The sequence below is a fragment of the Perognathus longimembris genome, chromosome 10 (assembly GCF_023159225.1).
Source record: "Perognathus longimembris pacificus isolate PPM17 chromosome 10, ASM2315922v1, whole genome shotgun sequence".
In the NCBI taxonomy this organism is placed as follows: domain Eukaryota; kingdom Metazoa; phylum Chordata; class Mammalia; order Rodentia; family Heteromyidae; genus Perognathus; species Perognathus longimembris.
Genome location: NC_063170.1, coordinates 1,995,848 through 2,006,557, shown reverse-complemented (window position 1 = coordinate 2,006,557; position 10,710 = coordinate 1,995,848). Strand labels below are relative to the sequence as shown.

The 10,710-nt window shown below is 70.9% G+C and overlaps 2 protein-coding genes across 2 annotated transcripts; one reads left to right on the top strand and one right to left on the bottom strand.

Annotated features, from left to right (window-relative positions):
* Positions 1 to 1,336: 1,336 nt before the first annotated feature.
* Foxf1 (forkhead box F1) lies at positions 1,337 to 3,413 on the top strand. Its single transcript, XM_048354996.1, has 2 exons — positions 1,337 to 2,330; positions 3,236 to 3,413. The coding sequence occupies exons 1-2, from the start codon at positions 1,343 to 1,345 to the stop codon at positions 3,394 to 3,396; spliced, it is 1,149 nt and encodes a 382-aa protein (XP_048210953.1). The 5' UTR covers positions 1,337 to 1,342; the 3' UTR covers positions 3,397 to 3,413.
* A 1,671-nt stretch (positions 3,414 to 5,084) lies between these two features.
* LOC125358378 (basic proline-rich protein-like) lies at positions 5,085 to 6,995 on the bottom strand. The gene has a single exon (XM_048355463.1). It carries the CDS (start codon positions 6,993 to 6,995, stop codon positions 5,085 to 5,087), a length of 1,911 nt encoding a protein of 636 aa, XP_048211420.1.
* Between the last annotated feature and the right edge of the window lie 3,715 nt (positions 6,996 to 10,710).

Below are 10,710 nucleotides of genomic sequence, written 5' to 3'. Positions count from 1 at the left end.
ATGCCCTGGCCGGGCCCCGCTTCGCCTCTCCGCCTGGGGACACCGGTGGGGAGGGCGCGGGGGGGGGGCCGGGACCCCCGCCTCGCGCTCTGCCAGAGACCCGCACTCACCTGGTCGGCGCGCGCCGCGTGGCGCCCGGCTCCGGACTGGGGCTCCGCACTGCCGGCCGCGGGGCGGGGCGGGCCGGGCCGGCGACGGGGCGAGGAGCCGCTCCCGGACCCGCCGCCCGCGCCCGCCCGCGCCATCAGCCTTCCGGAACGCGGCCTGGCGCGCAGTGCCGCAGGCCGAGCCCACGGAGGCGCCGGGCCAACTCCCCCCGCGCCCGCGCGCCCGCGGGTCCCCTATTATTATTATTAAAGAATCCTCCAGAACGTGTTTACTTTGAGCCATGTAAACTTCCTGCCAGGGCCTCTGCCATCTCAGGAAATCAGGACTCGTGCTTGGAAAACAGGGGCTCGGGGCCCGGGGCGCAGTGAGCGGATTTCCAGCGTGCGGGTGGCGGGCGGGAGCTGGGGGGGAATCCGGCCACGCGTGAGCTTCGGTGGGGGGGCGCTGGGGGGCGAGTGCTGATTGACGTCCCCGGAGCCCCGTGGGGTGCGTGCGGACGCCGGTGCGGCGTGCGGGCGCGCACGTGCGGGGCGGGGGGGGGGGGCGTCACGCATCGGTGTGGAGCGCGCGCGCGTCTCCGGCCCGGGCCGGCTTTCCCCGCGTCCGTCCCCGCGGCGGGGACTCCCGCAGCCGCGCGCGCCCGAGGACGGGCTGCGTGTCCGGGGACCCCGCGGCTCTGCCGGGCCGCCGGGCCGCGCGACCCGCCCCGAGCTTTCGCTTTCCTCCCGCGGCGTCCGCCGAGTCCCCGAGCCGCGGCCGGGGCGGGGCGAGGCCCGCCGGCTCCGCGCTCCTCCCGGGGGCCGGGGGCCGGGGGCCGGGGAGGCCGAGCCGCGCGCGCGGGCCGAGGGCGGGGGGCCACGCGGGGCCGGGGCGGCGGGGACCCGGCGCTGCTCCCTCCCCGCGGGGGCGCACGGCCCGGCCCGGCCCGGGAGGCGGCGCCTCCGCGAGGGGCCAGCGCGCGGCTCCTTCCCGGGAGGGAGGGAGGGAGGGAGGGAGGGAGGGAGGGAGGGCCCGGGGGACGGGAGGAGGGGGCGGGGGGGCGGGAGCCGGGGGGGGGGCGGCCCCGCGAGCGGCCGCGCTGACGGCACAGGCCGGCGCGGCGGGCCGGGAGCGCAGCCCCCTCCCCCTGCCCTCCCCCCGCCCCCCTCCCCTTCCTCCTCCTCCTCCTCCTCCTCCCGGGCGCTCGGCGGCGCAGAGCAGCGGCGGCAGCGGCGGCGGCGGGAGCAGCCACCCGATGTCCTCGGCGCCCGACAAGCAGCAGCCTCCGCTGGGCGGAGGGGGCGGCGGCGGAGGGGGCGGCGGCGGCGGCGCGGCCATGGACCCCGCGGCGTCCGGCCCGGCCAAGGCCAAGAAGACGAACGCGGGCATCCGGCGGCCCGAGAAGCCGCCGTACTCGTACATCGCGCTCATCGTCATGGCCATCCAGAGCTCGCCCAGCAAGCGGCTGACGCTCAGCGAGATCTACCAGTTCCTGCAGAGCCGCTTCCCCTTCTTCCGCGGCGCCTACCAGGGCTGGAAGAACTCGGTGCGCCACAACCTCTCGCTCAACGAGTGCTTCATCAAGCTGCCCAAGGGCCTGGGCCGGCCCGGCAAGGGCCACTACTGGACCATCGACCCGGCCAGCGAGTTCATGTTCGAGGAGGGCTCGTTCCGCCGGCGGCCCCGCGGCTTCCGAAGGAAGTGCCAGGCGCTCAAGCCCATGTACAGCATGATGAACGGCCTGGCCTTCAACCACCTCCCGGACACCTACGGCTTCCAGGGCGGGCCCGGCGGCCTCTCCTGCCCGCCCAACGGCCTGGCGCTGGACGGCGGCCTGGGCGTGATGAACGGCCACTTGCCGGGCAACGTGGACGGCATGGCCCTGCCCGGCCACTCGGTGCCCCACCTGCCCTCCAACGGGGGCCACTCGTACATGGGCAGCTGCGGGGCGGCGGCGGCGGCCGGCGAGTACCCGCACCACGACGCCTCGGTGCCCGCCTCCCCGCTGCTGCCCGCGCCCGCCGGCGGGGTCATGGAGCCGCACGCCGTGTACTCGGGCTCGGCCGCCGCCTGGCCGCCCGCCGCCTCCGCGGCCCTCAACAGCGGCGCCTCCTACATCAAGCAGCAGCCCCTGTCCCCCTGCAACCCCTCCGCCAACCCCCTGCCCGGCGGCCTCTCCACGCACTCCCTGGACCAGCCCTACCTGCACCAGAACAGCCACGGCGCCCCGGCCGACCTCCAAGGTGAGGGGGAGCCCGGGCCTGGCGGGGAGGCCGGAGCCCAGCTCCGCTTCTGGGGCGCAGACTCCACGGGAGGGACAGCTCAAGGGGGGTCTCTAGTCCCACCTCCATCCATGGGGACCCCCCCCCCCAGTGTTGCTCTGTTGCAACCCTGTTCTGTGGGGCACCCCGAGCCTGACCGGGTAGGCCCCATTCCCATCAAAGAGTCTGAGGTCCACAGAACTCTTAAGTTCTTGGAGCCCCCCCACCCCAAGTGTCCTCACTTCACAGAACGGTCTCTACATGGAGCTAGGGGACCCCAGCCCCGGACAGCAGATTGGGGGGGGGCAGCAGGCGGCTCCCCCTGGGCAGATTGGGAGAGTTAGGCCTGAGCAGGGAAGCGGCCAGGCGCGAGCTCACAGGTCCAGCCTGCCCGGGTTAGCCAGGCCTGGCCGTGGGAAGGGGCCCCCGGTAGCCCGGCTGGGCAGTGGGCAGGCCTGGGGGAGCCCCGCCGGCCGCGGGTTGGCGTGCCGGGGTGCCCCAGGCCGGCTGTGAGCACCCAGCCCGGCCGCGTCCCGACTGCAGGCCCCGCACGAGCTTTGTTTTTCAAGACCTTGGCTTCCAGGTCTGCAGAAGCCCCAGCCCCAGGGAAGGAAGCGACGTGGCCTTCGGGGCCTAGCTCTGGAAGGACGGAGGGGTGGAGGGGGGGGCTGCCAGGGCCCGGCAGGGTGGGGGGCCGAGAAGCCAGGCCCTCCGTGGGGCGCCCGGCCCGGCCTGCCGTGTCGGGCAGTTCCAGGGCGCTGTGGGGGTGGCTCCGGGGGCCTGGTCCCCCGGGGTGGGGAAGGGCCGGCCGGGGCACCCCACGGGGCGGGGCGGGCGCGGCCGTACGTCCCAGCCGGACTCGGCTCAGTGCGTGTCCCTCCCCGCAGGCATCCCGCGCTACCACTCGCAGTCGCCCAGCATGTGCGACCGGAAGGAGTTCGTGTTCTCCTTCAACGCCATGGCGTCCTCGTCGGTGCACGCGGCCGGCGGCGGCTCCTACTACCACCAGCAGGTCACCTACCAGGACATCAAGCCCTGCGTGATGTAGGCGCGGCCGGCCCCGCCGCGGACCCCGCCGCATCCTCGAGGTATACGCGCGGCCCCTCCCCGACGGGCCCGCCCCGCCGGCTCACCAAGCCTTAAAATGGTGTCGGCGGGGCCCGCTCGTCTTTCGGATCCGGTGGAGCCCGGCGGCGGGAAGCCGCCTCCCGCGGGGGCAGACTCCTCCCGCGCCCTCCCGACCCGGGAGAGCCGGGGAAGACGCGAACACGCGGGACCCAGCACTCACCGTTAGCAAACCGCTTTTCTTTGGGGGCTGAGTATTTATCTTTTTATTCTTAACTCTTTGGGGGGTGGAGCGTGTCTCCCGTCTTCCTCCAGAGCCGGCCCGGGCTGGACGGGGAGAGCGGGCCCGGCCAGCCCACCCCTCCCCACCCCGCCAGTGTCGGGGCGCCAAGAACTTGCGTTTCGGAAGCCACTGTTCGTCTCTCACAGGAAAATAGGAGCCCAGAAGTGAGCGGCCCACCGGCCCCCACCTCCCCCCTGCCTCCTTCTCCCGAGGGTGTTTCTCGTTCTGTTTTTTAATTCCATTTCGACGTTCTCCGCGGGTGTTTTTGTCGCTCCCCATCTCTACTGTACACTTTCCGGTTGTCGAGGGAGGCCGACGGCACGGGGCCGGGGCCGGAGGCCCGGCGGGCGGGCGCGCGAGGCACTTTCTAAACTCTAGCGAGGCTCATGGTGTTATTTATTCTCCTTCTTCCTCCCTAACACAGACTCTCCGTTATCAGTATTAATGGTGTAACATTGTTGGCAATATTTGCCATGTAGGTTTTTTTTTTTAGACATTCATTGTAAATTTGAAACTAAGACCGATCCATGTAAAAACAAATTTCCATATGTTTTATATAAATATATATATTATATGAAGGACTATCCCCTCCTTTTGTTTTTAGTACTTTGGCTGCTGGAGGGCGGCTTTTGTGACACATATTTTTAATTCCCTTGTGCACTGTATAAAACGACAATTTGAGGATGTTTTGCCTTTTGTGTATTTTTTCCTAAAAAAAAAAAGAACAAAAATAAAGATGTAACATTTGTACATGGCCTTTAAAACTGTTTCGAGTAGAAATAAAATCAAAGGAATATCCTATTAGGAGCGAAGTTCCAGGGTTTCTCCAGACTCGCAAATGTAGGGGGTTGAGTCTCTGGATGGTTTTTAAAGTTTAAATCTGAGCACCTCTTATTTTCTTCCCCCTCTGTCCTTTTTCCTTTCCTTCCTCTCTTCTTTTACTAATCTTTTCACATTCCACGTTGAAGTAAAATCTGGACAAGAGTACTTTTCTTGGCTTCTGTTTTTTAAGAAAGGCCCTCTGCCCCTCTAAATGTCATTTCTCCTTTTAAAGAAACGATCAGACATTTCCAGAAAAAGCGGAGCCCTTTCCTCTCCTTTCTCCTGGGGGAACAAGGCAGACCGTGTCCGCACACAAAAGTGCGTGCGCTGGGGTGTAAACGTGCGCACATCGGTGTGGATCGTGCGTGGATGTTGTGTCGCCACCCGAGGCTGAAGCGCTTCCTGGGGCCTCGGGTTTCATGGGTCCACGCATCCTCCTCGCCGCTGTGAACGACGAAGCGCCTCTGCATCCATCTCTCTTGCTTTCCGGTGCCCCGTGCTGGGGCGTCCCTCGCTGGAAATCTGGATCGGGTTCATCTCTGACCTGAGTACGGCTTCCCACTGAATTAGGGATTTCTCTCTGGGAGGGGAAAAAAGAATCTCCGGCGCCCCCGTGCTGCGGGCCCCATGGTGCCGTGGCCTTGGGTCGCGCGCGCCCCGTGCCGCGGGGCCCCATGGTGCCGGGGGCCGTGGGTCGCGTGCGCCCCGTGCCGCGGGCCCCATGGTGCCGCGGGCCGTGGGTCGCGCGCGCCCCGTGCTGCGGGCCCCATGGTGCCGCGGGCCGTGGGTCGCGTGCGCCCCGTACTGCGGGCCCCATGTGCCGCGGGCCGTGGGTCGCGCGCGCCCCGTGCCGCGGGCCCCATGGTGCCGCGGGCCTTGGGTCTCGTGCGCCCCGTGCTGCGGGCCCCATGGTGCCGCGGGCCGTGGGTCGCGCCCCGGCGGCCCGCATTCGGCCCCTCCTCTGCCCGGTTGAAACGATGGACAGTCGCTCCTGGGCGGTTACTGTCGCGAGCGGTGTCCACAAACCCGAGACGCGGGGCCCGGGAAGGGCCGGCGACGCCCACCCCTGCGGCCTGGGCCCCGGGTCGGGCGGCGGCGGGCTGCAGGGCGCTGGGCGTTGCGGGCTCCGCCTGGCCCCGCGCTCCGGGCGAGGCTCGAAGCCCGCCGAGACCGGCGCCGCCCACCCCCCCGCCCCCGGCCACCCCAGAAAAAAGCCCGGGGCCGGGCGCGGGGACCCGGCGAGAGCCCCGCATGGCCCCGGCGGGCCGCACCGTCTCGCGGTCGGAACTGCGCCCCAACTCCCGGCGGGGTCCCGGGGAAGGAGCAGCCCGAGGCGGCGGGGCCTGCGCGCTCCGGGGGACTCCGGCCGGGGCCCGCATCGCCCCGCACCGCCCCGCCCCGCCCCGCGGGCGCCCTCGTGGTCCGGGCACCGCGAGTCCCGGGTGGCGGCGAATCCGGGGGGGCGCCGGGCTGACGCGCCCCGCAGCCGCTTCCCCGGCCCCCCGGCCCCCGGCCCGGCCTCGGCCCGCTGGGGTGGATGTGGGGAAGGCGGAGGGCGCCGGGCGGCCTGGCCTCCTCCTAGGCCCGACCGGGCGCCTTCGGACGCGGGACGGGAGGAGAGCGGCTCCCCAAAGCGGGCGCGGCCGGTCCCGCCCCGCAGCCCCCGGGCTGGGTGGGGAGTGCAGGTGGGGCTGGGGAGCGGGGGGCTGGGGAGCCGGGTGCTGGGGAGTGCAGTGGGGCTGGGGAGTCGGGGGTTGGGGGGTCGGGGGCTGGGGAGTGCAGGTGGGGCTGGGGAGGGGGGCTGGGGAGCCGGGTGCTGGGGAGTGCAGGTGGGGCTGGAGAGTCGGGGGTTGGGGGGTCGGGGGCTGGGGAGTGCAGGTGGGGCTGGGGAGGGGGCTGGGGAGCCGGGTGCTGGGGAGTGCAGGTGGGGCTGGAGAGTCGGGGGTTGGGGAGTGCAGGTGGGGCTGGGGAGGTCGGGGGCTGGAGAGTCCGGTGCTGGGGAGTGCGGGTGGGGCTGGGGAGTCGGGGGTTGGGGAGCCGGGTGCTGGGTGCTGGGGAGTGCAGGTGGGGCTGGGGAGTCGGGGGTTGGGGGTCGGGGGCTGGGGCGTGCAGGTGGGGCTGGGGAGTGCAGGTGGGGCTGGGGAGCGGGGGCTTGGGGGTCGGGATGGTGTGGGGAGTGCTGGGGGGTGCTGGGCGCGGCCATGCTGGTGAGTGCGACCCCGTCTGTGGTTTTCATCCGGGCTTTCATTGGGGCGGTGACACCAAGGGCCCCTGGCCTTTGCGGCCACAGCCGTGACGGCTCGCGGTGCAGCCCTTCCAGCCTGGTGAGGGGCCCTGGGGCCCGCGGGTGCCCGGCGCCCCGGGAGCCTGGCCTGGCGAGGACCCCGCACGCCCTGGGGCGCGCCCTTCGCGGTGTCTGTCACCCCAGTGGAAGGCTGAAGGGAGGGCTCTCGCTCCGCCCCCCTCCACCGGCCCATTCCAGCCCCCGCTGGGCACCGACTCGGGCTCCAGTCTCAGTGGGGCAGCGCTTCGGGCCACGCGGGGCTCCGGCTGGCGCGCGTGGCAGGGAGGTGGAGGGGTCTGGCCACCCCAGGGCCTTTGTCTCACGGTTTTCTTCCCTCTTTGGGGCCAGAGGGGAGGGCGGAAGGCAGGGTGCCAAGCCCTCCCGACCTGAGGACCCCTGCCCCCCCCCCGTGGATTTCCTGGGAGGCAGTGGAGAGAGGGAGAGGAGGCCCCGACTTCAGGTCACCTGTCCCCAGAGCAGTGGTTTCCGTCACGACAATGTGCTCCCGGCGCCCGGACACCGGGTCGTCCTGGAAATGTCCCGTGCTGCTCGAGGCGGTGAGGGGAAGGCGATGGGCCCCCCTCCCCCGCGTGGGGGCTCCCAGGAGTGCCCGGCATGGAGCTGCACCTCGCTTTCCCAGAGGCCTTGTGCTCGCGCCGGCCCTGGGGTGTACGGTGGCCGAGGGGGGCAGAGGCAGAGCCCGGCCTGGGCCATCCAGGGAGACCCTGTCAACACAGACGCCCTGCGGGCTCGGCCTGGGCCCCTGCCGGGAGCCGCCAGCGACCCAGCAGCCCAGCGACCGCCTAGCCTGCCGCAGGGCCCAGCCCCCAGCCCAGCCTTCAGCTCCGAGGGTGGCCCCCGGACCTACCCACAGGCGCCGCTTCCGGGGGTGGCACCTGAGCACCCCTTGTTAACCCGCGGACGGCCCAGGTGAGCGCCGGGCCCGGTCTCTCTCTCCCAGGCCAGGGCTCAGCCCCGGGAAGCCCCGCGGGCCGGGGCAGCTCCGCCTGGCCTCTGCCGCCCCCTGCTGCCGCCCGGGGGGATTGGCTCCCGAGGCTGTGACCGCAGCGCTGCAGATAAAGCGCCAGCCAGGTGTGCGGCCCAGCGCGCGTGAGCCAGCCCGGTGCGTCTTCCTAGACTCGCCCCACCGTGCCGCCGGCAGAGACAAGGCATGAACTGCCATGGCATCGAACAGGCAGGGGTAGGCTTTGGTGTGTGTACATGTGCCAGGACACTGGGGCTTGAACTCGGACCCTTGAGCTCCTGTTCTTTTTCACTCGAGGCTGGTACTCCTGCCACTTGAGTCACAGTTCCAGCCTTTCGATGGTTAACTGGAAATAAGAGTCTCTTGGACTTGCCTGCCCTGGCTGGCTTTGAACCGTGATCCTCAGACCTCAGCCTCCTGGGTAGCTAGGCGTATCAACGTGAGCCACTGGTGCCTGGCAAGAGGTAGGACTTGCACTCTGACCCAGGACCTCCTGGCATCAAAGCCCGTATTCCTAGCCATATTCCCTGGCTCCCGGGCACCCAGTTTCCAGTGAGGGCGTCCGTGGTGCAGCCCCTGCTGGCTTCCGCCTTGGCTGAGGCGGTGAGCTGGGGTGAGGTGGGCCGTACACGCGACCTGTCACCCTGCACCGCCCCACCCCTAGGTCACACCCTGCGACTTCACGTGCCACTGTGCCACCACAAAACTTCAGGTCCTTAATCCAGGGGAAGGAAAACGATCCAAGTTGTATTAATGGCTGGACGCCAAGGGCTCAGTGTCTGTCTTCCCGGCTATGTAGGGGGCTGAGATCTGAGGATGGTGGTTTGAAGCCAGCCCAGGTTAGGAAAGCCCGTGAGACTCTTTAACCACCAAAAAACCAGAAGTGGACTGTGGCTCGGGTGGTAGAGGGCTCGACACAGTGAAAACCTAAGGGACAGCACCCAGGCCTCAGGACCGCTACACGTTACCTTTAACGATTACATTCCACTTCCTTCCCCCCCCCCCCCCCCGCCTTCCTCCCTCCTCTGCTGCCCCAGGTTTGAGCTGCCTTGCCCCAGCCAGCGCTGCACCGCGGAGCCGCGCCTCTCCGCTGCAGGTCCCTGCTGCTTTGGGGCCAGGTGTGAGGGACAGAGGAGCCGCGGGCCGGGGACCCCACCCCTGTCCACTCGGGGAGTGCAGCCCACAGCCCTGGGCACACCAAGGACAGAGCAGAGCCCGCGGCCACCGGCCGCCACGCCAGAGGCCGGGTCCCAGGCGGTGCTCGGTGCTCAGTCAAGATGCCAAGTGTGCTCAGTCCACTCAGGGCAGAGTTGGGGTCCTCGAGCTGCCATCCTCCCGTCCCAGGCCCAGGGCCTGCAGCCGTGAGCAGGGCTGAAAGCCGGGTCCACACAGGGCTGCCGGGCCCACGATGGCCTCGCTCGTACCCTGGCCTCCCCCCTCCCCCGCCCAGCAGAGCCCACCACGGCCTCCCCCCCCACTCCCCACCCAGCAGAGCCCACCACGGCCTCCCCCTCCCCGCCTAGCCCTGGCTGCTCGCCTGCTACACAGAGGGCAGGAGGCCTGTCCGCAGTGGGGAGCACCGTGGGCCTGCACCCCCAGCCCCCAGGGTTCTGTGGCGGCACCGGTGGCACCGGTGGCCAGGGGACTCCGCCCCGTGTGCGTGAGGACAGCGGCCACTGCGCTGAGGCGGGGACCGTGTGATCCCTGCCCTGGGAAGTGGGCCAGGTCCCCAAACGGCCCCAAAGGGCGCCACCAAGGCCGTGCTCCGCACTGCCCGTCACTCCTGCGGGTCCCCTGGGCACGGGAAGGGCTGTCAGGCCAGGGTCAACCTGCAGGGACCACCCGGGGGGGCTGGCCCTCAGCCAGGCAGCGATGCCACGGTGGAGGCCCCAGGGGACCCCTTTGGGAAGAACGGCAGGTCCCGCCGCCTGGGCCCCGCCTGCTGGCTGCGGGCCTTCCCGCGGGGCGGCAGCGCCCCCTGCCGGCCATGTCCCGCCGGTCCTTCCCGAGTGGGGCGGCCCGGGCGGGCGTCTGGGAGGAGCTGCTGGGTGGGTGGGGCTCCCCAGGGCCCGCGCCGCCCCTAAGCGGCAGGGCCGGGTCAAGGGTGGCCGGCTCCACCCCGGCCCCCCGCTGCTGGGACCTGGGGCCCCAGCCGCAGGGCGAACCGCACGGGACACCGAGCGCCGGCTCTTCAGTGCCTGTGGCCGGCACGGTGGCGGCGGGGCGGGCGTGCGCAGGGCCTCGAGGCCGGCGTCCCACCGCGTGACCCCGGCTCCATTCCAGGCTGTTTCTGGCGGCGCACGGAAGGCTCTGACCGCGACGGGCGCCTTCCGAGTCCCGGCGGGGCCCGCTGCTCCGCGGCGCCCGCCAGGCCGTGGCTCTCCGCCGGTTCCCGCAGGGTCACTGTGCCAGCGGGCGAGCAGGCCAGGGCCCGGAGATGGCGCACTGTGCCCGGGCCCCCAAGGCGCCCCCGCCCCCCATGGACGCAGCAGGCAGCCGGCAGGCAGGCAGGGTCACGGCCGTGTCTGTATTTCAGGCATGGGGGGCACTGGTCTCACACCATGTTCCACGACGTCGTGCATCCGGCCCCCCCCCCCCCCCGCCTCTCTCCCGAGGCCGGCAGCGCCCGCCGCCCAGGGAGCCCCTTCCCCCCCCCCCCCCCGTGCACCAGGGCCTTCTCCGCCCCCCCCTCCTCGCGCCCTGGGGCCCTTCGCTGTGTGCCCACGGCGGGGGGGGGGGGGAGCCGTCACACGGGGCCGGGCCCCAGGAGCCCCACGTCGGACTGGCGCTGGCCCGCGTGGGCAGGGGGCGTGCGTGCGTGCGTGGGGGCGTGCGTGTGCGTGGGGGCGTGCGTGCGTGCGTCCCTCCGCTCGGCTCTCCGGGAAGGAGGCCCACGAGCTCACGGCGCAGGTCTGCCCGCCCG